The sequence below is a fragment of the Colletotrichum acutatum genome (assembly GCF_030867785.1).
Source record: "Colletotrichum acutatum strain CBS 112980 chromosome Unknown BDZ83scaffold_29, whole genome shotgun sequence".
Lineage (NCBI taxonomy): Eukaryota > Fungi > Ascomycota > Sordariomycetes > Glomerellales > Glomerellaceae > Colletotrichum > Colletotrichum acutatum.
The window spans coordinates 90824-116786 of record NW_026849023.1 but is presented as its reverse complement, the minus strand read 5'-3'; the positions used below and the strand labels follow the sequence as shown (position 1 = coordinate 116786).

The 25963-nt window shown below is 53.7% G+C and overlaps 13 protein-coding genes across 13 annotated transcripts; 4 read left to right on the top strand and 9 right to left on the bottom strand.

Annotated features, from left to right (window-relative positions):
• Positions 1-1287: 1287 nt before the first annotated feature.
• Positions 1288-2112, top strand: BDZ83DRAFT_236439 (uncharacterized protein). Its single transcript, XM_060501844.1, has one exon. The coding sequence runs from the start codon at positions 1681-1683 to the stop codon at positions 2023-2025; it is 345 nt and encodes a 114-aa protein (XP_060366856.1). The 5' UTR covers positions 1288-1680; the 3' UTR covers positions 2026-2112.
• A 1858-nt stretch (positions 2113-3970) lies between these two features.
• Positions 3971-5148, top strand: BDZ83DRAFT_650101 (thioredoxin reductase; the record flags this gene model as incomplete). The annotated part of the gene is made up of 3 exons (XM_060510347.1): positions 3971-3989; positions 4113-4175; positions 4247-5148. 3 exons carry the CDS (start codon positions 3971-3973, stop codon positions 5146-5148), a joined length of 984 nt encoding a protein of 327 aa, XP_060366855.1.
• A 1349-nt stretch (positions 5149-6497) lies between these two features.
• Positions 6498-6949, top strand: BDZ83DRAFT_750528 (uncharacterized protein; the record flags this gene model as incomplete). Its single annotated transcript, XM_060513927.1, has 3 exons — positions 6498-6539; positions 6616-6695; positions 6829-6949. The coding sequence occupies 3 exons, from the start codon at positions 6498-6500 to the stop codon at positions 6947-6949; spliced, it is 243 nt and encodes an 80-aa protein (XP_060366854.1).
• A 1195-nt stretch (positions 6950-8144) lies between these two features.
• Positions 8145-8635, top strand: BDZ83DRAFT_750527 (uncharacterized protein; the record flags this gene model as incomplete). Its single annotated transcript, XM_060513926.1, has 3 exons — positions 8145-8192; positions 8278-8348; positions 8491-8635. The coding sequence occupies 3 exons, from the start codon at positions 8145-8147 to the stop codon at positions 8633-8635; spliced, it is 264 nt and encodes an 87-aa protein (XP_060366853.1).
• A 1858-nt stretch (positions 8636-10493) lies between these two features.
• On the bottom strand, positions 10494-12486 carry BDZ83DRAFT_614739 (uncharacterized protein). The gene is made up of 2 exons (XM_060507863.1): positions 11587-12486; positions 10494-11496 (listed from the first exon to the last, which is right to left on the bottom strand). Exons 1-2 carry the CDS (start codon positions 12038-12040, stop codon positions 10709-10711), a joined length of 1242 nt encoding a protein of 413 aa, XP_060366852.1. The 5' UTR covers positions 12041-12486; the 3' UTR covers positions 10494-10708.
• On the bottom strand, positions 12151-13111 carry BDZ83DRAFT_236073 (uncharacterized protein). Its single transcript, XM_060501843.1, has one exon. The coding sequence runs from the start codon at positions 12862-12864 to the stop codon at positions 12262-12264; it is 603 nt and encodes a 200-aa protein (XP_060366851.1). The 5' UTR covers positions 12865-13111; the 3' UTR covers positions 12151-12261.
• On the bottom strand, positions 12771-14044 carry BDZ83DRAFT_614737 (uncharacterized protein). Its single transcript, XM_060507862.1, has one exon. It carries the CDS (start codon positions 13578-13580, stop codon positions 12984-12986), a length of 597 nt encoding a protein of 198 aa, XP_060366850.1. The 5' UTR covers positions 13581-14044; the 3' UTR covers positions 12771-12983.
• Position 14045: 1 nt separating this feature from the next.
• On the bottom strand, positions 14046-17773 carry BDZ83DRAFT_614736 (GNAT acetyltransferase 2-domain-containing protein). Its single transcript, XM_060507861.1, has 4 exons — positions 17644-17773; positions 17392-17574; positions 14520-17309; positions 14046-14460 (listed from the first exon to the last, which is right to left on the bottom strand). Exons 1-4 carry the CDS (start codon positions 17658-17660, stop codon positions 14265-14267), a joined length of 3186 nt encoding a protein of 1061 aa, XP_060366849.1. The 5' UTR covers positions 17661-17773; the 3' UTR covers positions 14046-14264.
• Positions 17774-18469: 696 nt separating this feature from the next.
• Positions 18470-19596, bottom strand: BDZ83DRAFT_573869 (uncharacterized protein; the record flags this gene model as incomplete). Its single annotated transcript, XM_060504658.1, has 2 exons — positions 18470-19182; positions 19242-19596. The coding sequence occupies 2 exons, from the start codon at positions 19594-19596 to the stop codon at positions 18470-18472; spliced, it is 1068 nt and encodes a 355-aa protein (XP_060366848.1).
• A 362-nt stretch (positions 19597-19958) lies between these two features.
• On the bottom strand, positions 19959-21422 carry BDZ83DRAFT_614732 (phytanoyl-CoA dioxygenase). Its single transcript, XM_060507860.1, has one exon. It carries the CDS (start codon positions 21089-21091, stop codon positions 20210-20212), a length of 882 nt encoding a protein of 293 aa, XP_060366847.1. The 5' UTR covers positions 21092-21422; the 3' UTR covers positions 19959-20209.
• Positions 21423-21942: 520 nt separating this feature from the next.
• On the bottom strand, positions 21943-22636 carry BDZ83DRAFT_718196 (sym-1; the record flags this gene model as incomplete). Its single annotated transcript, XM_060512041.1, has 3 exons — positions 21943-22286; positions 22399-22559; positions 22626-22636. The coding sequence occupies 3 exons, from the start codon at positions 22634-22636 to the stop codon at positions 21943-21945; spliced, it is 516 nt and encodes a 171-aa protein (XP_060366846.1).
• Positions 22637-23386: 750 nt separating this feature from the next.
• BDZ83DRAFT_236055 (uncharacterized protein) lies at positions 23387-25016 on the bottom strand. The gene is made up of 2 exons (XM_060501842.1): positions 24623-25016; positions 23387-24556 (listed from the first exon to the last, which is right to left on the bottom strand). The coding sequence occupies exons 1-2, from the start codon at positions 24745-24747 to the stop codon at positions 23506-23508; spliced, it is 1176 nt and encodes a 391-aa protein (XP_060366845.1). The 5' UTR covers positions 24748-25016; the 3' UTR covers positions 23387-23505.
• BDZ83DRAFT_614729 (uncharacterized protein) lies at positions 24707-25885 on the bottom strand. The gene is made up of 2 exons (XM_060507859.1): positions 25279-25885; positions 24707-25218 (listed from the first exon to the last, which is right to left on the bottom strand). The coding sequence occupies exons 1-2, from the start codon at positions 25725-25727 to the stop codon at positions 24747-24749; spliced, it is 921 nt and encodes a 306-aa protein (XP_060366844.1). The 5' UTR covers positions 25728-25885; the 3' UTR covers positions 24707-24746.
• Positions 25886-25963: the final 78 nt, after the last annotated feature.

Below are 25963 nucleotides of genomic sequence, written 5' to 3'. Positions count from 1 at the left end.
CTCGTGAGCTTCGATCTCATGACCACGGGCATTGTGCGTTGCCAACTCAGCCCCGGTCGATGTAATCAGACGGCTTGCCTGTATGTAGGATGACGATAATCAAGATGAGATATCTGCTTCTCGGGTTTTTGCATGCTCCATGAAAAGGTTCAAGTCTCTTCAACATTACTCATCATTTCAAGCTCAAAAACCCTCGATTACCAACAACTGCACCTCAACCACGAGAATCCCTTCCTCCCTTCCAACCAAACAAGGCTTCAAGACAGCTGCAGTTGCCATTCAGCTCAGACACAGGCTAGACACGAGTTATTTCGGTTGACGCGCCAACCGGGCGAAGCACATGCAGGCGCCTCGGCGGCTACGACCCCAAGGCCAGCCAACCACCACTCAACCGCCCTCACCACCATCGCCATCGGGCGCCGTTTCGAATAGGGTTCATTGGTATCCGTAGACAAAATCCTGCCGACGCGACGACGAGCACTTGAAGCGTTCATCATACGCTTGGCCCCCTTCCCTCCTCCCCCTTCTCAGTGTTGGCGCGTTAGGGCTGAGGCTAAATTGCATGGGACGGAGCGTGGCGTCGCCGGGTGGTCGCGTTTGCGCTTCCCACGAGACAGAGAGACAATCGTCTCAGGAGAAGGGAAGGTAAGGCTCGGGCTGTTCCCAGTCCCAAAAAAAGCTTGTCGGCGCATGGGTTCTCAACTCAATGAGGCATCGTGCAAAAGAAAATGAACACCCCCATGTCCCACGCCTGCATGGTAAGCTCGGTTGCCGCTTACCGTACCATCGTAGCCAGGGTCAACCAGTGTGTTCAACCTTGCGAGCTGAGCTTTCATTCAAGTACTCGGCTGGCAGCCTAATTTCATTTTTGCTCTTGTTTTTCTCTCGGTCTTGATGCCCTTCTTTCTGATTAATCTGTGATCATCGCGCGCGCGCACGCGGTTTTGCCTCATCTTATTTGTTTAAACCTCGTACGACTTGGAGTAATCGAGGAGACCGACGCAGATTTTTGGCGGGATGCCCGATCAAATCCAACACCGTCCCCACATGGAGGCAACGGCTGCGGCGCCGGTACCAGTAGACCAACCCGGCCTCGAGGCAGCACCGAGCCGGTACTCCACCGCGCCGATCCCGTACGACCCTTCCGAGTTCCAGAGCCCGTTGGAAAAGTCAACGTGGACGACAATGACGCAGGCCTACCACCCGGCGCTTACGTCCGCCGCAGCGGCAGACGCGCCGCCGCCAGAGAGACGGCGCGTTCTCGGTCTGACGGTGCCTGTCTTCTGGGGGCTGGTGATTGCGCTGGTGGTTGTCCTTGCTGGCGGCATCGCCGGCGGCGTGGCGGGAGGTTTGGCGGCGCAAAAGGCTACTAGCTCAGCCGTGTCAGTGTAAGTTCACCTGTCCCTCCAACTCACGTAGGGAAGATGAGAGGACGTGGTCACTGAATCCCAACGTCCAAACAGAGACCCGTCATCAACAGCCTCAGCAACAGCAGGCTCGCAATCGGCGCCTACGGCCTCAAGCGCAAGCTCAGGCGCAGGCATACAGTCTTCCAGTTCAACAGCGACTTCATCCACCACGCGCTCGATCCCGACGGGCATCCGCTCCGCCCCGACGGACGGTGGCTGCCCGAGCATCAACACGACGACCTACACGCCCACCGACGCCGGCGGCAACGCGATGAAAATTGGTTCCGGGTACTCAACGCAGACCTTCCGTCAGCTCTGCGAGGTGAATTACCCGTCGGGCGCGGCGTACGGCAACCCAGCGCTGTATGATATCCTCAAGGTGTATGTTTCGACGTTTGAGGAGTGTATGGCGCTGTGTGCGGCTCATAACCAGGCGTATGGGAGTAATCTTGCCAGCGGGGATGTCAAGGCGGGCGGGTATTGTCGGTCTGTTGCTATGATTAAGTTGCCGGGAGAGTATTGTTATTTGAAGAATGGTACTGGCAAGATGGACACCCAGGGGCACGCCAAGGATTTTGTTACTGGTGTTGTTGTTTCTGGGCTGCCGGATGCGTAGGTTGTTGAGTATGCGGGGAATGGAATGCCTGGGACCTTTGGGTTAGGGGAAAGCCCTGAATAATGATGTGTACCCAACGGCCGTGGTCGTGACAGCCGGCTCTTCATACGAATACTCTGAATCCTATGACATGTGATCAAAATGCCGATCCAAGGTTGACCTGTTTATGTTTTCTCAAGGTACAGATGTACTGCAAGGCTGGACCATCGGTGGCTGAGGCCCTGTTTGAGACTTGAACCATGAGCCGCCACTTTGGAAACAGCGGCAGTGAGTAGCTCGAGGACGATGAAGATACAACTGAGGTGTGTGCAATGGGAGCGGGAAGAAGCGAGGTTCGGCGTGGTTGCACAGAAGAAGAGAGGCATGACGGACATATCTGCCTACTAAGGCAGGGAAGATAAGATGCGGACCAGCAAAGTAGCTTTGCTGGCGTGCCAAAGATTATGAATGAGGATTCGTCTAGAAGCGGTTTTCTTAATTTACCTTGCGCTCTCTACCGGGATATAGAACCCTCGGCCAGATTGGAGTAGCCATTTCTGGAATATTGAGATGACAACAAAACCGATCTCGCTCGTTAACGTAGAAAGAGCTCTTCACCGGCCGAAAGGAGGTATCGCAGACGTCCTCAGAGGAGGTTGAGAGGTTGAGCATGTGTAGAGGGATCTTGGTCATTCTAGCTCACTCGGTCTGAATGATTGATAAGAGAGGCATATCCTTGCTCGGGCGCACTTGCGAAAGCGTAAGACTCGAGGCTTTTGGGAAATTGCTGAGAAAAACTTGTGACGTGGGTGAGGCGATGGAGCAAATGAGTAAAAATGGGAGAAGATCTATGCTCCGAAATTAAGTCATCCTTCTGATCGCGTAAGCGATAATCTCGAATACTTGCACACAAGAATTGTTGAAATATCGCCGACCAAGACGGCCTTGGCTCGAATCTAGATATTAGTCTTATGAGGCAGGAGCTTCATTGACGTCAACAATTCCAAATAGATGCTGATGCGATTGATAAGATTCCCAGCAGGATGAGAACCCTTGTAGATTATAAACTTCCCGACACCGGTGACCGCCTCAGTCCACAATTCACGACAAGACGAAAAGAAAGGTACCCGCTGGTAGGTACATGGCACACCGTGCAGCAGATTTGTGGCTCGGAGCCGAGTTGCGTCACTCGGAAGAGCCTCGGCAAGTGGGGGCTACCGACGGAACGGGGAGTCGGCGACTCGGTGCTTAGGTAATCCACACAGTCACGACAGAGAACGGCACTCCGATCGCGCATCCAGACCACATGCGGTTTGGCTTGGCCGACTGACAGACGCTATCAAATGCACCCTGAATCGTGCGGCAGGCCCCGATTAAAAATTTCTGGAATTCTGGAATCCACCACCACTACCAGCGCAACGCATCAGTCTCCCAGATCCCGGCCACCACCACCATTAGAAATCAAATTCGTGCTTGACTGCTTGTACCACTACTGCCCGCCGCTATCTGTACTGTTTGCTGCAGAATCTCCCTGGCCCTGTAGTCCATACCACTGTCCTGTTTGTACTACCACTACCACTACCATCCCGGGTCTGCCGTCACGATAGCGGTCCACGAGTTTCCAAGCCTTGATTGGAAGCAAAGCCCGTCGCCGTCGCCGTCCTGCCCCCTTCCATTCGTTTTGCCCCTCCACCCCTCCTCTCACACGCCCCCTGGCCTACCTTACGGTGGCACCCCCCTCCTCCCCTCTTGCTGTACATATATCTCTCTTTTTCTGATACCCCGCCATTTTTGGAGAGGATAGTGCGTGTTCCTGAACGCGCATATCACCGCCAAACTGTTCTCTTCAACCTTTAGACGAACAATTCTTCGCTCAAGCGCCACTGGTCTATCCTTTGCCGCAGCCACCACATCTCTCAAGAAGAACTCTACGAACCCTGTTGATTTAAAGTCAAGTGCCCGCAAAATGCACAACAAGGTTGTCAGTATGTCACGACTCTCCGTTCCTGCATTGTTGCCCCTCCTGCAGACCAGTAGAGACAAACATGCCTCTCAAGCCGTGATGGCTTCGAATCTTGCAATGCGCCTTTGCTAACCTCATACCACAGTCATTGGCTCTGGGCCTGCTGCCCACACCGCCGCCGTCTACCTGGCGCGCGCTGAGCTGAAGCGTAAGCCCCCTTCCATTCCCTCTCGTTCATCCTACTATCGGATCATCAACTGACGATACTTCCTCTTCCAGCCGTCCTTTACGAGGGCTTCATGGCCAACGGCATCGCCGCCGGCGGTCAGCTCACCACCACCACCGACGTCGAGAACTTCCCCGGTTTCCCCAAGGGCATCATGGGCGGCGAGCTCATGGACAACATGAAGGCCCAGTCCGAGCGCTTCGGCACCACGATCATCTCCGACACCGTCGCCAACCTCGACCTCTCCTCCCGCCCCTTCAAGTACTCGACCGAGTTCGAGCCCGAGACCACCCACACCGCCGACGCCGTCATCCTCGCCACGGGAGCCTCCGCCAAGCGCCTCAACCTCCCCGGCGAGGAGAAGTACTGGCAAAACGGCGTCTCCGCCTGCGCCGTCTGCGACGGCGCCGTCCCCATCTTCCGCAACAAGCACCTCGTCGTCATCGGCGGCGGCGACTCGGCCGCCGAGGAGGCCCTCTACCTCACAAAGTACGGCTCCCACGTCACCGTCCTCGTCCGCCGCGACGTCCTCCGCGCCTCGCAGATCATGGCCAAGCGCCTCCTCGCCCACGAGAAGGTGACGGTCCGCTGGAACTCGGCCGGCAAGGAGATCAAGGGCGGCGACGACGGCCTGATGAGCCACCTCGTCGTCAAGGACACCGCCACCGGCGCCGAGGAGACGATCGAGGCCAACGGCCTCTTCTACGCCATTGGCCACGAGCCCGCAACGTCGCTCGTCAAGGGACAGCTCGAGACCGACGAGGAGGGCTACGTCGTCACCAAGCCCGGCACGCCGCTGACCAACATTGAGGGTGTCTTCGCCGCCGGTGATGTCCAGGACAAGAGATACAGACAGGCTATTACCAGTGCCGGTACCGGCTGCATGGCTGCCATGGACGCCGAGAAGTACCTTGCCGAGCTCGAGGACGGCGACCCCAAGGACCCTTCCAACTGACTAGATCATCACCTCTAAACTTGAAAAAAAGAGAGAGTCGTGAATGGGCTATTTGTGAGCCGCATAATGATATAGAAGAGCCTCTAGACTAGATATGCCGGCAAGAAGCACGAAGAAAAATAGACTTTTGAATTCAAGCGTACAAGAATTACGGACCAAAATTGAGAAGGGTGGTATCTCCCATCGCCTCGGAGTCAGATCCGAGTCGACCGAAGCAGATCTCGGAGATATATGCCCCTGACCGCGTCCGTCGGTCCCCTACTTATGGCCGGGCTTTCCCGGATCTGCGGTCCTTGCGGTTACAGCTGCTCTCTCTTAATGCCTTTCCTTTTCCTTGATATTTGTTAGACAACCTTACCCCCCAAGCTAAGACGTCAGCGGGGGGAAGGCAACGTTATTATTCAAAGAGCCGCTGTTTCCCTCATCAAAAATCGAGGGAATGCGAACAAGGTCGTGTGTCGTCCCAAGTTTTGACGAAGCTTCTGAGCTCAGGTACCCCCTTCTCTGTCCCTACCTAGTAACCAACTCAAGTAATCTTCGCTGCAGAATCCAAGTAATCCCTTCCCTCCCCCACGACATCTCGGACTCCTTCTCATCCAAAGAGTCTGCTCATGCAGAGAGCAGACTCCTCCAACTCACTATCCCCCCAAGGCCTCGAGCCCACCACCCCCCACATGAAGCTTAAAATACCTAACAACTGGCTTACCGATACCTAATGCCCCCAGAAGTTCCAACGCCCAAAGAGAATGCAGAGGCCAGTCCCGTTTGCCAGCGCATGCGTGTCGCCTCGCTCGACCCACGAGGAGCCATGCGGCATGCGGCTCGAACGCTTGACGCCTTGCCCAAAGCATCCCTTTTCATCCACTCGTTGGTCCTTTTTGCCGCATCGTCCGTTCCCACCCCCATCCCACCATCCATCCACCCATCCAGACTTGTCAATGGACCCGACTCGTAAAGGCACGGGAATTATCAGAGAGTAAGAAAAAAAGTCTCACCATGGGCTCTCTCCAATGAGCTCCCGTGGGGCGGGGTAAGGTGAAGTAGCGCAGGCGTTTCAAACCACGCATCGCCCATGATCAGCCCATTATGTACCTTGATCTGTATCTCGTACCATGTGCCGTAAACTGAAGAGAAAGAGAGAGTTTGTTCTTATACTTAAGTTCGCCTTCTCCGTCTTCTTTTCCCCATCTCCACATTGAGTCAAAAGCGAAAAGAGGAAAACAAGCCCCGACGACATCTTCATCCTTTGATTGTGCTGTTCCATCTTCCCCGGCCCAACTCCGATTCAGAAGTATTCGGAAAGAAAGGAATAGAAACCGCTGCCCACCCTTCTTCCCAAGATCGACGATATGCCAAGCAGCAAGGGGTACTCGTACAAGAGCAACAGCCAGGTAATTTGAGAACCCAAAGCCAATGTGAGGTTGTCGTGGAAGCAAACAAAGTACTCACTGCGGGGGGAACAAACAGGGTAACTACTCCTGCGCCCGCGACTACGGAAACAGCAGCAGCAGCTCTGCGAACCCGAACTCATACCAGTATCCCAGCGCGTGAGTGTCAATCATTCTTACTTTTGATCATCCTCATCCAGTCCTCGATCAAGATCTGGGGATGTACGTCTGCGTGGGGCGTGAGAGGAGGCCAAAAATCGAAGACTGACGGAATCTGACAATCGATGGATAGAAGCGGCTCAATTCACGACTCGACTCCAAAGAGCGAGAGGTATCAGAACGAAGGCAACGGCGGTTCTCCGTACACCTCGGCTAGCGGATACCGAACATGCTCCGGGTACGGCAAAAAGTAAGCTTTGAGGAACCTTACCTTGAGTTGGGTGTTTACTCCGCACCTTGCGTGACTTGTGACTGACTTGGTTAAAGTGTTGGAATGAAATAACGACGGGGGACATCTTAATGCGCGACGACGGAGCGATTATGTGATTGTATTTGTTAAAATTGGAATGATGGGCTCTTTTTCTTTACCTCTAATGGGATGGATACTATTTGGGGTTGGTTTTACGCGCAATTGGGATACCTGTAGCAAGATGCGGTAGCATATGAAATCTGGTTTCGGTTCGGAGTGTAGGAATCAGAGGCGCGTGAGTTCAACAAGTGAGTTGGTGCTTGGGGGATGCCATTTGCTTTTTCCATGCAAGCTGATCCCTGAAACGTGGGGGACAGCTGTGCGAGTGAGGGGTTCTCTGGCTCTCATCCCACCCGACTGCCGCTCAGCTACCATGTAGTTCGACAACGCGCTTGCGATTGCTAGTCTACTGCTTATGTGCTTTGCAAGCTAGAGGTCATTCTCAAATTCTCAGTCCTAGTCCCTTTGTTTTCGTCTCTGGACATGGAGTGCTAGGCTCTTCTCTCGACTGAGGTGTTCACCTACTTGGTATAAAATCCACCCAAACGTCGACAAGTACCAGGATGATCCCAGACCGGGTCACGAAAGTGGCAGCTTGCTTGGCAGCGGGGGAAAGGGGACAACCGCCTTATGTCGTCGGGAAAAAGCAATATGCCAACATCATGCTGCGCTTCTCTGCTGCTTCTTGACACTGGGAACTTGATTGTGATCGATTTATACGTACAGTGGGCAACAAGAAGGAGGAATGATGCAATCACATGTTCCTGCCAGACTTGACTCTGGAGCTGTGGCACGGAGCTCCGCGGGAAGGCACTTGAAAGCTTCCTGCAAGCCAAAAGGAAGGCCCAAGTAAGCGCGAGGTAGATATTAACTTTGAGTAGGCAGCTTGCCGATTATCCCTGCCCCGCTTACCATCAATCCGTGATGCGGGGTGGAAAGGGGAAGGAAAGCATCGATAAGCCTTGCGTGATGAACCATAGAGGTCTTGCCTGGGTACCTATTTAATCTCCCTTTACCTCCTGGTAACCTCACACCTTTATCCCCTCTTCTTCATCTCTCCACAAACCTTCCAGTACCACGCATACAGAACCATCCCAATCAACCACTTTCGTATCAAGCCCGACTAGCAAAAAGCCAAGATGAGCGGACAGGGTTACGAGTACAAGAGCTCCGGCACCAACAGCGAGGTACTGATCAATCCCTCACTCCCGAAGCCAGCAGAAGCTTCAAGCTGGAGATGTGCATGACTGACATGTCGACTGGCAAATCCAGGGCAACCACTACTGCGCGCGTGACTATGGCAGCAGCGCTTCCAACTCCAACTCGTACCACTACTCTAACACGTGAGTCCAAATTGCTGCTCCTCCTCCTCGTCCGGACGACAATTTCTTGTCTGAGCGGGCTACTCTCCCGGACCTTCTGTCCTCAAAAAAGCATCTCCCGTCGTTGACCGATAGGAAAGGAAGCTGACCAGCACATGCCAAGTGACGGGTCCTACTACTACTCCAACCCCAACGGCAGCACCTACTACAACGATGGCAACGGCGGTTCGACCTACACCTCTTCCAGCGGCGAGAGAACCTCGTCCGGCTATGGCGGTGGAAGTTCCGGTAACTCTGGCAAGAAGTGAAGTGCTAGCATCTGCACAGCTGATGATGTTATAAAGGGAGTAAAAGGGAGTAAATGGGGTCCCGTCGGACGACCAGAGTTGTATGGAGACATCAAGAGGTCTCGGTTTGGTAGCAATGGCGTCATGAAACTTATCAATTGATATGCTGATACGACCTTTGTTTCTTCCCCCTGTCCAAAAATTCCAGAAGTGATATGTGCCCTAATTTATCGGAGTCTTAGGTAGATTACCTCTCATCGCTATCAACCAGTTACAAAGACAACGCCGCAACAGCTATAGAATATTGAGATGGGAGCAGTTTCTACGGTAGCACCCACGCATGTGCGGGTGATACACATTGGATGAAGGTCATGGCTCAGTGATCCTGCCTCATAGAGGATGCGCATGCTTCTAAACCGAGATCAAAGCGGCTCGTTCGGACGAGAGCCGACAACCAAGATCCCTGATTGCCAAGGTACTACTGATCGCTTCCCGTGGCTAACGTCTTCGTCACTGACGACGTGTTTGTTAACGGCAAGTTCTTATAAATGTTAGGATGCCCTAGACATATGCATGCTTCTGAACTCAATCAAATAGGGCCGACAGGGTCAGCGGGATCACTGACCCGTGTGTGCTTGACACATATCGGGTGAAGGTAGCGGTTTTGTAATCCTGCCCCATAGACTTACTATGCTTATGCGTTCTAAACCGAGCAAAATATATAAAAGCGATCCACTCAATATTGATCGTTTCCCGTGACTGACGTGTTCGCCACTGATAGTAAACTTAACAACGACGGGTTAGGTTCTATAGAAATTGAGGTTGCTATGTTTCTGAACTAAGTAAAACAATATGCAGGCGATCTGCTTGGATACCTAGGAGTCCAACCTGTATCTCCAGATACCGAGATAACGCTGTAACAGCTATAAGATACGGAGCCGGGAGCATAACCTGCAGCAGGACCAGCGGTCATACTAAACCCGTGTGCACGTGATACACATTGGGTGAGGCTAGTCGTTTCCCTGCCTCAGATAATCAGGATGCTCGTTGCTTTTGAACCAAACAATTGAGACAACAAGAAAGCGATTCATTCGGATATGATCCCAAGCTACTGATTATCTTCCATAACTGACGTATTCGTGGCTGAGGATGTGCTTGATAACGACGGGTTCCTATAAAAACCAAGATGCCCAGGGTATACTTATGAACTCAAGCAAGACAAACCGCATCCCTGGATGCCAAGGTGCTGACTGATTCCCGTGACTGACATATTTGTCACTAACGATTTGATAACAACCCGATGCCTATAAGATCAAAGACACCCAAACCTCTAAAACAAAGGCAATGTGCGTGATAATGATGGGTTCTAGTAGTACTTACTATCTATAACATATTCCGTACGGCGTATGTGAGATATAAGCAGTGACGACACAAGGGAAAAGGCATGATGTGGGCATTGTTGGAGTCCTCGTTGTCGGCGCCATCGCTCTAGCGATGGCGCCCGAGGATAAGGCTAAGGAGTAGATAGAGAGTCGAGCTTGGCTTGAAATTGAACGTTCAATTCATACTCTGGGTGGGGGAGATGTATTTTACAAGACTGCTACATGTGAGTATGTGACCCTTTCGTACCCTTCGTTTAAGAGCTCGGTAGGCTCAGGCATAAAGGGAAGCTCCAAATTTGCTGGGAGTTAAACGTCCGCTTTATCATACCTTGGATGAAGGAGCCATCATTGCAAGAAGTTAAGATATGAAAGAGCGACTCTATCCTGTCTATCACCCGGACCCTTCTTGAGCTTGATAATAGCTTGGTCATACTTCTCAAGTAGCAATACAGCATGTCACAACACCAGTCACAATCTCAATGGATCAAGTCATCAGCTTGGGATGCTTCATGAGTTTCATTATTGTTACATATTACGTCGAAAATGAGCTCCAAATCAACTCATCTCTGAATCTGGCGTCGTCTATATCGTGATACTTATTCTCATGATTTCCATCATCGCCTACTACCCTCTGTGGTAGCCTCACCAAACAACACAGTTTCCTCTCGGCAGCACACGAAGTGGTATGCCTTTCAGAAGTTCATGGCTCCCCTCAATACCTCTCCCGCTCCTGCCTCCTCATCTCCTCCCGGAAAGCATTACCGCCCTGGGGCTCATGATGCGGGAACGTAGCCGAAACCGGGCTCCCGGCAAGACTTCCCAGGGCATCGCTATCCCTCCGAGCATGGCCAAGACCACCAACGTTGGTGTTGAGTCCACCAGTATGCTGCCTCTGCTGCTGATCGGGCAAGGGCTCGTCGCGGTACACATACCCATCGGGGCTAATCTCCCTCTGCCTCAACTGAATCCCGCGATCCTTGCGCCCGCCGTGGAACACGCTCTGCCTAACCTTGGCCCCCAACCTCTGCGCCCGCGACTTACCAACCCCGTACCCGTGCCTCGACCGGCTCATGATATTCCCCAGCCCAATCTTGCGCGTCCGCCGGTTCCAGATACACCCGCCAATGACACAGATAATAATGAACCCGAACACGGTGGGCAGGGCAATGTACAGCTCCGCGCCCTTGGGCATCTTCGCGGCCTCGGGGTGCCACTCCGGCCGCTTGGCGACGAGGACCTGCGGGCCCATGATGGCGTCCTGCGCGGTGCCGTCGATCGTGTAGGACATGAGGAGCTCGATCGTGGCGTTGTCTTGGCCTGAGGGGATGAGGCTGGAGGAGACGGTCCAGGCGTAGTAGCCGTAGGAGGCCGGGTTCGTGGTGTCTGTGTCGGCGTTGAGGACGATGTCGCCTACCGTTGTGCCGTTTACGGATTTGCCTTGGATTTTGACGTTGACGTTGGTTTTGTTGCCTTTGATGAGGACGGTAGGGTCCCAGGTTACTAGAAGGTAAGATTCGTCAGCCAGGTCATTCGATTTACTACGTTCGTCACCTGTACAGGGAGAGGTAAATCTGAAATGGGAGGTCTTACCATAGTACGTCCCATCGGTATAAAGCGTGCTCCCCTTATTCGGGTCGCAGAAGGGTGAAAAGTCCCCATTGGTGTTACTGCACGGCGCGAACGCTCCTGCGCCGCTTTTGCTGTCGGCCGTGGCGACGGGCGGGGTGCCCGTGCTGGTGGTGACCTTGACGAGGTGCCAGTCGGTCAGGGTGAAGACGCTGCCGGTCAGGGCGTTGGGGGCGGCGGAGGCGTAGGTGGCCGTGCCGGAGATTGTGGTCGGGACGGGGGTGACGGTCGTGGGGACGCCCTTGTTGTTGACGCTGATCCAGGCGGCGGTGGGAGCGATGACATCGGCACGGGCGACGAGGGTTGGCTCGGGGGCGGCGATAGGGACGGGAACAGGCGCGGGGATGGCGGCGACGGGGTTGAGGAGGAGGAGGGAGAGGGCGGCGAAGGCTGCCGGGGCAAGGTTGGAGGTGTGCATTTTGAGGGATGGGAGGAGAGATTGGCGGATCGAGAGTTGGTGAGAGCTTCACGAGCTTTGGGGAGACGAGTGAGTGGTTCGATTTCGATGGGTTCAAGCAATCGAGCGCGTGGAGTTTCGTCAGAACTCAGAAACGAAGAAAATATCTCGTCGTCAAGGAAGAGACACAAAGACCCAATTGACGATCCCAAACTCTCGTCCAAATGAATGGAATCGACAACTCAACGACTGAGTGAGAGAGAGTGTGCGGTGTTGAGTCGACAACCGGGAAGGAGGACGAGACGGGACGACAGGACGACAGGACGGGGAATGATCCAATGTTTACATATACAAGAACCACAAATGGGACGAACGGGGCGGGATTTTAGCATAAAAAAGTTGGTTGATCCCCCAGGTCGCGCGGAGGCCAGACGTGAATCCTCCGAGCTTCTCAGTGGATGGTCGACCGTAGACAGGGGGAATGAACCCCACTGCCGAGATTGGCTTCTCCAAAATACAAAGTTCAGGGGGGCAAGCAAGCGATGAAAACAGGCTCTTGATTCGCGCTGTTTGGGGCCTGGGCTTACGGAGTTGGTTTGCCGGTTTGCCGCGATGCAGGAACCAAGTGGTAAGAAAACATTCTTAGCGGTGGCCTTGGCTGTGATTGGACAATTCGCTTGACATGCGGCGACGACCGTCTTACACGACATCACGACATCACGACTCCATAAACACCTTTCACACCTTTGGGGGAATCTCATGATCTTGAGCAATCGGCGCTCATTATTAAAGTGAAGAGAAACTCTTCCGATCAGCGCTATAGTATGGAAACTTCCTCCCATCATCAGTTCCTGTTATCAGTCCCTTTCCAGTCCGTTTTGTCGTCATTCGTTTCTCGTCGCTCGTAATTCGTAGTATCGTGCCGTCAAGTCGATGAGCCCCCGATGTGTCCCAACAACCCCGATCAATGAGGCCTCATCATCGGACCATGAAATGCCCTCTGCCTCCTCACAGGCACCCTTGCAGCAGGACCTGGCGACGGAACAGCCATAGCCCCCTCATCCTCCGTCTCCATCTCCGCCAAACCCATCCCCTCCACCCGCTTCCCCCGTCCTCTCACAACTCCCAGTCCCTCATCGGGCCTCCCATCCGTAATCACAACCGGCACCCGATTCTGATGCGGCCTCCCCACCTCCAACGGCTCTCGAAACGCCTGCACCGGCCCAGGTCGCCTCTTAAGCCCCATCTTGATCCTCTGCGCGTCAATCTTCTGCTCGTCCGTTCTTCTGTCTAACGTCCCGTCCGCGGCCGCTTGCAAGTCCAGGGCGTCTCTGAGCTTATGGCCTGGGCACGCCGCGTTGGGACATCTGCCCGGGTGGATCTCGGTCTTGACCTCGCCGTCGAGGAAGGGGCAGTTTTTGGGTTTCGGGGTCGAGGAGAGAGGGGTGGTGAAGGTCCATTTGATTTGGCGGTAGGACCAGAGCCAGGCTGTGCAGCGGTGGTAGTGCATGTGTCTGTGGAGACCGCAGCTTTCGCAAAGGGCAATGGTTTCGGTACACATTGTGTCTCGATTCGTATTCGGGACTTATGAGGGCGGGAGATGGCGTGGATGACCTGCGACTTGGTGCTTTGGTGACGTGGATTGATGGTATATTAAGGAAAGGAAAAGATGATTAGGTGATTCGCGGTCCCAAGGTTGGAAGAGGAGGAAGCAACTTCTGGCCGAATCCCTGAAATGGTAAAAATCGGAATTGTCGAGGTGGTGTCGTCAGATGACAGTAGGTGCTTGCCACGAGTTTGTCGAGGCGGATGGTACCTTCTCTGAGGTGAGGAGGAGCAGCATACAACGGAGGAAAGAGCGACCTTGATGTTGAAGGCGGAAGGAGGGCAGAGAAAGGGAAGGTGTCTACGTCTTCCATCATCTTCGGCCATTCCTTCTTCGAAATCACAGAAATAACATCAGGGTCGGGCCATCACAACTAACCGGCAAGTCACTTGATCTAAGATGTCGTCCAGTCTCTGAACACTTCCATCCGGAAGAAGGAGGACATCACCATCCATTTGTCCTTGAATCAAGAGGTTCAAAGTTTCTTAAAATTGTTAACAAAACAAAGCCAAGCCAACTCCGCATAGAGGCCGCCCAAGTAAGGACAAATACCCGTTTCACCCTGTAAGTCAAGATGCTTTTACACTTTTGTTTATACCTCCTCTGTCACTCTTTCCCCCCTTTTCCCTGTATCTTTACTTAGTCCCGGTCCTTCTTGGACTTCTTCGCCTTCTTGTGCTTCTTCTCCCCGAGAGCCTCATCGTAAATCCCGGCTGCCGTCGGGCCGGCCTTGCGCTTTGACTTGGCCGATTTCACGCTGACCACGCCGGTCTTGCCGTCCTTGACGGCCTGCTCAGCTTCGGCCCAGGCAGGGGCGTCACCGTCAACCTCATATCTGGGAGTTGTAGTCAGTATCGTGCTCTAAAGCTATGAACTGAAGAAAAGGGGTCTTACTGGTCAAGCGGCAGGGAGTCGATGAGCTCGCGCTGCTTCCTGCGAAGCTTAGCAAGAGCCTCATCGCCTCCCTCCTCAAGCTCGTCCTCGAGAGATGTCTCGAGGGGAACGAACTTCTTGTCGACGACCTCATCGTCATGTACCCCAGAAGCGTTCTCCCGGCTCACACCAATGGTGTTATTGCTGGGCAGCTCAGCCTCAACGGCGGCGTTGACCAGGGATCCAAAGTGCGTTGTGATCTTGCGGAGGATCTTGATGAACATTGCCAGCAGCTGCGACGACGGCAGGGACAGCTCAGTGGAGATCACGTCCATGTCCTTCCTCTGCAGACCGATGGCAAGCAGGATGGCCTGCTGGACACCAGTCAACTTGATGTCGCCCTTGAGCTTGCCGGTGAAGTACAGGCCAGCGAGCGTGGGAACGAGATCGAGAATGACGTGGTAGTCCAGCATGTTGTTGGCATACGACTCAAGACGCTTCAAGTCGAATGGCGTCAGGAACCTGTCCAGCTCTACCTTTGTCAAAGCTGTGGGCTCAGTGCCATCGAGCTTGGCGCCGATGCTGGCGGACTCGTCGATGCTGAGCGCGACAACCGACTGGAACTCCCTGAACTGGTACGACAGCAGCGACTGGAAACGGCGCTGGAAGTCCCGCGAGAAGGCGCCGAGCCATGACCGGTCGGCGCCGGTGTTCTCCAGAGGCCGGATCATGACGCACGTGTGCTCGCCCGTCAGGTCGTTGGCCGTCTGCCGCAGGTAAACGGGCGCAAAAGAGGCGCGCTTCCAGAACTTGTGGAGTGGCTGCGTCAAGCCGTAGCTGACACCGACGTAGTCCAGGGCAGCGGGCCTAATCTCGGAGAATCTCGCAAACAGCGGCGGCAGCTTCTTGATATCTCTGATGTGAACGTCGTCAGCGAGCAAAGAGGTATTTGACAGCTCCGCGTCCGTGACTCTGGGCAGAGTCTCCTCCATGGCGAGGTCGGCGTCCTCGGACAGGTTGGTGAACTTTTGGTCGTAAAAGTCGGTCAGGAGCTGCAGGGCCTTAGTGCCGTATCCCATGGACACGTACTCCGGGTTCGTCGCTATCCTCACGACGCGGGCGCCGGAAAGAGAGGCGAACTCGTCGTCTTGGTACTGCTGGCTTACGAGCCAAGGGATCAAGTCACCGGAGGGGCGCTGTCCTCTGCTCAACTGATTGATGACGCTTTGTCTGCTAATCTTTCCTTCCAGTGCGACCTGGATCACACACAGGGGCTCGGGCAGCTTGCCGTCTGATGTCGGGGCGATGAGGACGTAGAGCTCGTGAGCAGGAGCGTCACTCATAAGCTGAAGATCATCGGGAGAGTTCTTGTAGTGACTGGCGACGTAGAGGGCGACCATCTGCTGCAAGAACTTCTCGGGGATTGGGTGGAAGGAGAAGAGGGTATCTCTGTTGACCTTGAGCAGCTCGCACTGCGAAGGATCGGGGCACCCCTGAGCGCTGGCCTTGGCCTTGGGGAGGGTGGCATCCAGGCAGAGAAGCTTGTTCAACCACTTCTCGACCGAGTCGCCTTGAGCGTATCTGATGGGCTCAGACAGGGTGATCTCGCGGAGAGACCGGCTGGACTGGCTCGAACCCTGATCCTTGGAGGCTCTGCCCGTCGTCCTGTCGGCGACCTCTGTGTCCTCGCCAGTCTTGGCCCCGGGTCTTGACTGCTCTCTCAGCTGCTTAATCAGCTTCAGCGACAGCGAGCGACCGGTACCCTCGTAACCGTTGATCGTGGAAGCCATGAAGACCAGGTAAGGACCCATGAGCTTGCGCACCAAAGGCAGGGGAATAGCGGCGGCCTCATCAATGACAACCAGCTCTGCCTGTCCGAGAACGTGGGCATCTTGGGGTCTGATGTACTGAATCGTCTGGCGATGCGCCCTGTGGATGTTGACTCTGACAATAGCCTTGTTGAAGTCAGGGTTCGTGGACTGGATGATGGAGTAGTCGGCATGATCAGCGTATCCGAGCGCATCGAAACCCTTGAATACAAATTCGAACAGCGTCTTCAAGTTCTCCGGAGACGGCGAGGTGATGAAGATGTTGCTGTACCCGTGCGCGACAGCAGCCGCAACGGCGACACCCATGGCCGCCGACTTTCCGCGACCTCTGGCGGCCGTCAACGTCACGGTGCTCCGCAGCGTCTTCTCGGCAATGGCGTCGACAAACGTCAACAGCGCCTTGGCCTGGTCGGTCGTCTTGGCGAGGGTAACCAGGGAGCCGACTGGTTGGGTATCTTGCAACGACTCCTTCATTTCCTCGAGCTCCTGCTCGGCCTCGGTCTTGTTGAGGTCCTTGTCGGTGGGCGGGAGCTTCACGACGCCCTTGCCGCCCGAGATGGGCAGGACGTTCATCTCGTCGTCGATGACGAGGCACGAGTCGCAGCCGCCCAGCGAGAGAATGAAACGCTCGTTGAAGCGGGCGACGACGTCGTCGTGCGCCTCGGTGCGGTAGCGCGAGTGGATGTCCATGGACATTGTGTAGAGCTGCTTGAGCGAGGACATGCCCTTGAGCAGGAGGACCACCAGGCCGCCGCCCTCGACCGTCTCGATCGTCCTCGCGAGGATGTTTGGCGTCATGGCCTCAAAGTCTTGGAGGATGCACATGCCGAACGTCTGTCCGAGGACCTTTTCCGTCTCCTTGTAGTAGACGTAGCGGATGTTGTGGAGGGACACGAAGAGCTCGAAGGGGTCGGACTCGTTGGCTTCACGGGTGCCGCGCTTGATTTCCTTCTTGATCTTGTTCTCGCGCTTCTTTCGGTGACTAGTTTTCGAGGAAGAGGTCGGCATGTTAGCTTCTCCGTGTCTGCTGTGTAAGTGAGCCGTGCTCGAGACTTCGGACGTACCTCGTGAAGCCCAAGAGCTTGGTCTTGTACGCCCACAAGACGGACTTGTTCTGCTTGATGTTTCTCGCCATCAAGTAGTGGAGGTTGACAATGACATCCTTGGAGTGGTCACCGACCACCACGAAGAAGCTGCGCTTCTTCTCTTGGTACCCATTGCTAATGAGACTCGGGATCCGCTGGTCTCTGCATTGGAGAATGAAAAAGTCAGCAACTCAATTACATTCAAGTATTAATATCGCCATAAGAACTCACACTGCCTTGCGCGACATCTTGAACAGAGCTCGCAGAGGAGGAGGGACGAGGGGGGGTAAAGGCGGAAAATTGGCAGAAAGCGGGCTTGCTGAGAAGTCGGGTCGGCGCAAACCAGCTCTTAGACGTCGAGGAAATTCCCAAAAATTTGGCGGAGAGAACATTTTCTGCCGGGCGGTGGGCTTTCGAGGTGGGTGCGTCTTGGTGGGGTGCCGCAACTTTTTCGTTATGGCCACGCCCTTGGCTGAGAACGCCACACCCCCTCGGACGATCTTTAAAATTCAACGGGGTGGCCATCACTCAAGAATCACTGGTGCACTATACGGATAGAATTGGTATGGTAAGACAATTTTTCAAGAAGAATCTCAAGGCCTTGAAATGTTTCCGTTTGATGGAACTAGTAATACACTTTTTTGTTGTACACGATATCTCTCTGTCTCCGTCTTTTCCTTCTTCTTATTTCTAGCGTCCTTGGATCCTGCGTCTGTCTCGCTCTCAGTAGGTATCGCGGCACGGTCATGAGTGATGGCTCTGGATGCAAACAGTTGGATGATTGCTATCTGATGCAAAGCTGTCCCCTCTCTTCTCTATATGAAGCCCGAGAAATGTGTGCACAGTCGCGAAAAGGAGATGAAATACCATCAGCGATGAATGCCCCGGCCGAGAACACCAATTATGAGGAGAAAAAACACCCGCGTCTTTCCCGGATATGCTCGAGTGGGAGAAGCAGTCCAAAGAAAGAAGAAACCAGGATATTAGAAAATAAGAGACCGACGGGGCTTTGCTTGTTTTATATACAAATCAAACAACCGACCCCCCAAATCCGAGCTTAGATTCTGTCCAGCTTGCGGCGCAGGTTGCGCGTGCGCTTCATCAACTTCTTGTACTTCTTCTTCTTCATCTTGAGCTTGCGTTGGCGCTTGACGCTGAGGGCGTGCATGGTATCGTGGCCTTGCGCCTCGTCAAACTTCATCTGGCGCAGGGCCATGCGCTCGAGGAACGAGCGGGGCGCGTCGCCGCCGTCCTGCATGATCTTGGGGCTGTGGGCGAGGACCTGGACCTGGCCGTCGGCGTCGGTCGTCTCCTCGATGGTGAACATGGCCTTGTAGACGCGGTGGTGGGGGGTCTCGTCGAGGAGGTCCTCGACGGCGGACTCGGCGGCCGCGGCGTGGGATGTCGCGGCGTCAGCGGTCTCGCCCATGGCCTCGGGGGCCGGGGGAGGGCGGAAGGGGACGAACTGGCCGGCCATGGAGTTGAGCTGGACGTAGACGCTCGACTCGGTGCCGTCGGGGTTCTTGAAGTCGATCTTTTGGACGGGCTCGCCTGACGCATCCGTCTCCTGATGGCCGATGGTCATCTTGGCCATGGCGCCCTCGAGGTCGTCGGTCGTCCGCGATAGTGTTGAAATGACGTCGGTGACCTTGTTCGCCCTGCTCCGGGGCTTGAAGATGGCGGCGAAGGCTTCTTCCGTCACTGACTTGGGCATGCTGTGGGTCACAGATATCGGCCGGTGAAGCGAGAAAAAGGTTGACAAGCCGAGAGCTGCGCATGGCTCAGTTAGCATTTCTTCCACAAGACTCGACTTCCGCATAATTACACACCTTCTTGGGAAAGATGTTGTGTGCTGGGCACGCTGGGCAGCTTCTGCGCAGCCTCCCTATCGGCGCTGTCCTTGCTCTTTCGTTTCCGCTTCTCGCCGCTGGCCTTGCCGCTGCTGCTGGAGCTCGATGATGTCGAGGCATGGACGGACTGGCCCTGGGCAGGAATGTCCTTGGATCCGTTGTTATTCGGGTTCGAGGGGCTCGAGGAGGACCATCGTCTCTGGTGGCCACCGACGGGTCTCTGCTGAAGGGTGATGGTGGCCGTAGCCGCTCTCGGAGCGGAGGTGGTGAGGGAGGCGACGAGAGGGGACTGCGGCGCCGAAGCAACCACGCGCCGCACCGATGAGGGCAACATTGTCGCCGGGTGCAAACCTTGGGGGTTTTGATCTGGACGGGTTCGAGAAGGAGGGAGGGGTGGTTTTGGAGGTGGTTGAGGCTGACGTAGATGTTGCCGACAGAGTCGGTTGATGGTTGGCAAACCCGGATTTGGCCGCAGGACGGGAAAAGCTCACGGGTTCCACAGACACCTTGTTACTTAGGCATCCGATTGTGCACAGACCACTGACACTCCTTCCCCAGAGCTTTCGAGATGGAAGACGGAACTTGAGATGAAACAACCTTTCAGTGCAGGAAGTGTCAGTTGGCTTAATGTTGTTCTTTTTGAGAAATGACGTTGCCCGGAGCCTCAGCCTGAATTAACGCCGGTAGCGCCTCTTAATTATCATAGAGATGGGATTCCAGTCTGATTCACTCCGCCCCGTCACGGGAACACACAGCTAAGCGCCCACTACACATGACCCGGGCAGAGTCCGGGCAGACTCACCCAATTCACCGCCCAGGTCGTTGTTACACACCGCTTGACTGGTCCGGAACACAACCACCCAAGACTTTCTTGTCCTTGGAAGTTGCCTCGCGCATGCATTTGATTGTCCTTGGTAAGAAGATCCATAACGGCCTTATCTCAATACCTACCCCTCGAGTGAATATCCCACCTCCCCCGCTTCCTGGCCCAGCTTAACCAGCATTCTCCGCATGTTCTCAGCCCTCGCCCTCTCCTTCTCACCCAACACGCCCAGATCGACCTTATCCACCCAGCCCTTGAGCCCGTGTTGCAAGACATTGCGGGCTCGGAGGGTGCTCCCGTTGACATGTCCCGCGCTCCCATGTAGTGTCATGCGTTCTTTATTCGCGACGTATGCCCCGCGGTGTAGGATATTGTTGTTGTAAAATACAATGTCGCCTGCCTTGAGCTCCACGTATAACTGCTCGGGGATCTCTTTCTCATAAGGATCCGCGTTGCGCTCAATGTCTGTCCTGGCCCTGGTATGCGAGCCCGGAACGACAATGAGACTGTTATCATCGTAAAGAGCCAGGTTCCACTGCGCAGAATAAGCTGGCTTATTGAGCCGGTCCAGTTCCTCCTCGGCGGTAGCAGTCGCGGGGATATCATCTCTATGCCATCGCAGCTCAAAATCCTCGTCAGGCCGTATGAGCAAGTTGAAGAGCTCCATGACTAGATCGTCGTCGGTGCACTGCAGCAGCTGTTTCGTCGGCTCAATCACAGCATCCGAAAAGTACGTCTTGATGAAAGCAGCGTTATTGGGCATGTCGGGGTGCATCATCCCCTGAACGCCCCAGATGCCGTCCGGGGGTGATTCCGGGGTTGCGACCGGCCACGGCGGGAACTGCTTGGGCAGCGTCCGCACGTTCGGCCATTTTCCGGCGCGGGCAAGCTCTGTGGCGTTATGGGTCGCGCTCCGGAGTTCTTTGAGTTGGGATTCGGTGAGGATTGAAGGGATTACGACGAAGCCGTCTCGGTTGAGGTGATCAAGAAAGCTAGAGTCGGTCATCTTTGCGTGAGTGCGTTTGATCAATTGCCTTCGGGCTGGAGATTCCGTGTATCAAGAAGATTTTGATCAGTTTTGTTACTTTACGGCAACAATTTCAGGTGCTTTTCAGCCGTTCGGCACCAGGCTGACTTGCAACGTTGCAGCGGCCGACTCCGTCGCCGAAGGATCCCGGTTGAGGGTGGGGAGAATGAGGGGACGGCAGTAGCTCAGCTATCTATTGCTGCGAGTGGTGCGATGAGAGATAGCAAGCGCGGAACTATGAGCTAAGTGTTTCCACTTGGTTGTCATGCAATGAGCCCCAGTCAGATATCTCATTGCCCTTACCTTACGGAGACTTAAGATGTTGATGAGGTATAAGTACGGCGTGGGAAACTTGGAGCTCCTCACTTTCCCCGCATCTCTCGCTCATTAGCGGATTCGAGCCTGGGGGTCCTAGGCCTCCTTTGAACTACCTTACAGTGACTTCTTTTTGACTGTTCATGTAAGGCAAATTTCACTTTGTGTTCTCCTGATATTATGACACGGAGTACTTTGATCAGCCTGAACCGGTAAGTGCTTCGGATCCTCAATGGCTAGCAGCCTTATTACCACATTGCTTTGAAGCAACTCTTTAGGCACAGATAGAATAAGCATGGTGAAGTATATTCCCACTGGCCCTGCCCATGACCATCTTTTGATCACTTCAATCCCGTCTATCCTGCTTCTAATGCTCGAAAACTGAAGCCACAAATCGCTATACGACGCTGGAATCATCGCGAGTCTCAGTTCCCCCAAGTCGTCTTTGAGACTGCTTCCCTCAATTGGCGACAATCACCTTGCGGTCATCTTGCTACCCAGTCCCCAGCAGCCATCTATTGGCTGTTCAAGAAACTGAGATATGAGTTCCAGCCAATGCTGATGACGTTGACAAAGAGCACACGGTGGTGAAGCGGCACGAACTTGAAGTTCACCACCTGGACGAACGGCCAGAGCATGTAGTTGGACGTGAGCGCCGTCTTGTAGTTCTTATCGAGCTTCTCCTTGATCGAGCCACCCTCGAGCGTGGCCATGGAGGAGAGGAAGACGCTGATCATGACGGGGGCGAAAACACCCTGGTCAACCGCGACACGGGCGAGCATCTCGGCGTTCTTGTTCTTGAGGACAATGTTGTTCTGCAGGAACTTGAACCAGGTTGTGGCGACGGGGCCGAAGATGACTGGAAAGATTTGGTCAGTGAGATCGAATTCATTGGCCAGAGCTCAGGTCGGCCATGAAGGCGTCGTCGCGTGTGAGTTCTCTGAGTGCAGGTGAGGTGAGGTGGAGCTTACCACCGCCGTAGAGGGCCATGCGGCCTGTGCGGGCCCATTCGTGCTTCTCGAGGCCGCGCTTATCAACGAGCTGCTGGGCGGTGATGTCACCGGTCGCGAAGAGGATGGCGGTGGTGATGCTCTGGGTGAGCAGCGGGCGAGCCGCGAGCCTTGCCTGATACCTAGAGATGAATTGTTTAGCGATGCAATGCTTGGCGATATCAAGAAATTTTGTTGGCAAAGCTCACCAGCCGAGCATTGTGAATGTCTTCCGTCAGGGGGATAGAGAGAAGCTAGGGTAGAGAAGTCTGTGGGCCTGGATCCGCGATCTCAATCCAGGGCCAAATGAAAAATGAGCGGAATTGGATGCCGGACAGCCAGTACAGGTCGGTGCGAATTGAGAAAGGAGGGAAGAGACGTGAGCGAGTGGATGATGTTGTGAGTTTGTTGTATGAGACAATGTGAGAAGCGAGAAAGTCGATTCCAACCAAGATTTGGCAGTAGCTCACGGAAGGTACCTGAGGTGAGGTACCCAGCAAGGAAGGTGCGATCGTCAGGCCGACAAGCTGCACGTGACGATAGAGTCTCCAAATTTGGCCTTGTTAGACTGGTGCAATGTAGATACAAGGTCAAGAAAATCTGGAAGATGATTGGAAAAAGAAGCAATTCCAGCTACGATGGAAAGGCAACAGAGCTCAACCTGGTCTTGGCCAATGAATTGAGAAACACTGTCCTCAAATTGTTCAAAAGCTTGGGATTTGGGGGCTCCCGGTAAAGAGACTTTTCCCTCAAGTTGCATACCGTGCACGGTTTTTCCAAACATAGCACTCCGACTTCAGCGACTCCAGCGGACAAGTTGCTTGATGCAATTATCGGGGCGATGTTCACTCGACGGTTACTCGCTGAGACCCTTTGACTTCTGCCCTGACCTTGAGGTACACCACTACCTCTTAGCTTGTGCACTGGATCCCATCGATGCAATCGGAGACACTTTGGTGATAGCCGGGCCTTGATAGGGGAAAAAGCATTGTATGAGAAACCTCAAACCTCAAATTTACTTCAAGAGTGATGACTCCACAAGGGGCCAGCTGCGTGTCTTACGACTGATTTGGTGATTTGAGTACTAACTCAGATTGGCGGCCGAACTCTGCGATGCTCGGACCAGATCAACGGGATGGGCTGCTCATCTTCCCATGCTTGCAACCTATCCCACACCTCTTCTCGATAGTCATCTGGGTCCCAAGAGTCATCAACCCAGGCACCAGGCACCTTGCTTGCCTCATCTTGGATCATGTTCCAAAACTCCCCAGCGTAATCTTCGTACTCATACGTCCACCATAGCCTCCAGTGGCTTGGACTAGAGCCATAGGTGATACCTAAGAGAGAAAATCGAGTTGTACCTCTACTTTCATAATTCCAAGGAGCCCATCGTTGCGACACGGCTGTAAGACCCTGCTCGTACATGTGCCTCTCTTCACGCCCGTAGTCCAGAAGCTCTACATCGCTGGAGGAGAGTATCGTGACCCACTCGGAAAGTGTTGCTACCAATGATTTGCATACTTGTTCCGCTGTGCATAAAATCGAATAATCCGCAGCCATCACTGAGTTGATGACTGCGATCAGGGGTGAGCTCATGAACTTATTCTTTGACCAAACTGAAGTTCTATCAATATGGTGTAGACTTGAATAGTCCAACCTGATGCTGTCATGGAGTAATCTTTTCCATAGATCTCTTGATACGGCCCACTGATCAGGATTTGGGTGGCAACTCTTTCTTGTAAAGTTGCCGGCCATTCCTATGACGAATGAGTGAAATAGGGCGTATCCCTTGATGTTTCTGGAATAGGCAAGTATTCCGGGGTGTGCGTCAAGGCATCGAGCTTCTGGGAATATGGAATAAATTTCGCACGCCTCCCAGCTGCAATTGACTGCAACTAGTCTGAAGTGGAACAGCCGTGTGAGAAAGGAAAACGATGTGTTCATGTGGTTATTGCGTTTCAAAAGTAATCGAAGGAAAGATAGACTGATGCCGAATTCAAGGAGAACTGAAACTTGCTTCGAATCTTCGAGGAAATCATCGAGGAAGTTATCTAGAAACAGCCTTCGTAGCGTAGGTTCTAAATCATGATATCGAGATGGCTGGCCCAAAGATTTGAGTTGGTAAAGTAAGAAGGGATATCTATACATTGTGAAGAATGTTAACATGGTATTCTCGGTGTCACAGCATAAGGAAATAAGTTATTACCTATTACATTCGACTGAATTACTCCACGGGTCTTGTAGAAAACATGCAAGTCCTTTATCTAGGAGAAGTTTGATTACTCCGACAGATTTCTTCTGGACTGCGATCTGCGGTTGACTCGGCCTCATCAGTCACCAAATCTCGATATCACCGTGAGAGCGAATACTCTCACCTGTAGCAGGCTTCTTCCAAATTGATCTTTTGCGAAGGGAGTCATGTTGTATTTGGAGAGCACTCGGAGAGTTCCAGAGGGGTTGTCATTTTCGATGCAGTCATATAATTCGTCGCTGAAGTATTTTACCACTTCGTAAGCTCTGAGGTTGAGCTGCCAACCCTGATAGCTTTTCTGGGCCATGAGTGAGTAGACAGACCCAGCGAGCCAGCTTGGCGCCTGGATAGAGAATTGGAAGCTTTCGTTGTCTCCAAACCCAAATCGAAAGGTAGGCAAGATCGAAGCCGGGGTAGAAATGTAGAAGAGAGCGGGTGTGGTGGATGCCAGCACTGTCTTTGTCTTCTTTTCCACCGTCGGTGTGTTTGAAGTAGCTGTTCTTTCAGATCGCGGCTGGATGCTCATTGAGGTCCTAAATGCCGACATTGCCCTGAACATGTCTGGTTACAAAACCGAACCTAAAATAGGAGTATGAAAGGGAGGAACTCACATAATCCACTGCATCTGTGCGATGGAAAAAAGAGCAAGAGCTGCATCAAGCTTCCCGTCCAAAGTTTTCAACTCCTCTTTCCGGAACACAACCTTGGTTGACAACAGCTTGCTTCTGAAGCCGTCTTTTCGGGCAGTCGACTTAGCTTGTAGATCGTCCACTAGTTGTTGAACCTCATCAAGTGCGCGGCGGACCTTTTCAATATGTTGCTGCAAGCGGTGGTTCGTATTCCAGAAGGCTTGCGGCAGCGGGCTATCTCGAATGTGGCCTTCGGCATCGAGAAGGAAGTCTTCCAGGTCTCTGATACGTTCTGCTTTCTGCAAGAGCATTGTTGGTACCTCCTTTACCTCGTTCCACAGTTTCATGAGCTTGAACGTGGCACTCCCGACTTTAGCGGTTACGTCGACCACGGCAATGACACTGGCAGCTAGGCCTAGAGCTTCCGCCATATTGATAAGCTGAGTGTCGAGTTTCGCTTTTACCGATTAAGAGTGAGAGGTCACCGAGGACTTGAGCGCTGAGAAATAAAACCGCAAGTGATCAGGGAACGAGAAAAGAATGAATGCTTTGGGACTTTGTCTAGCACAGTAAGATTCGGAGAGAAAAGAGGAGAAAGGTTGAACGAGAGGGGGAGGGCAGAGTCAGTAGCCTTATGAACCTCAGTGTCATGAGGCGGTGCTGGGCT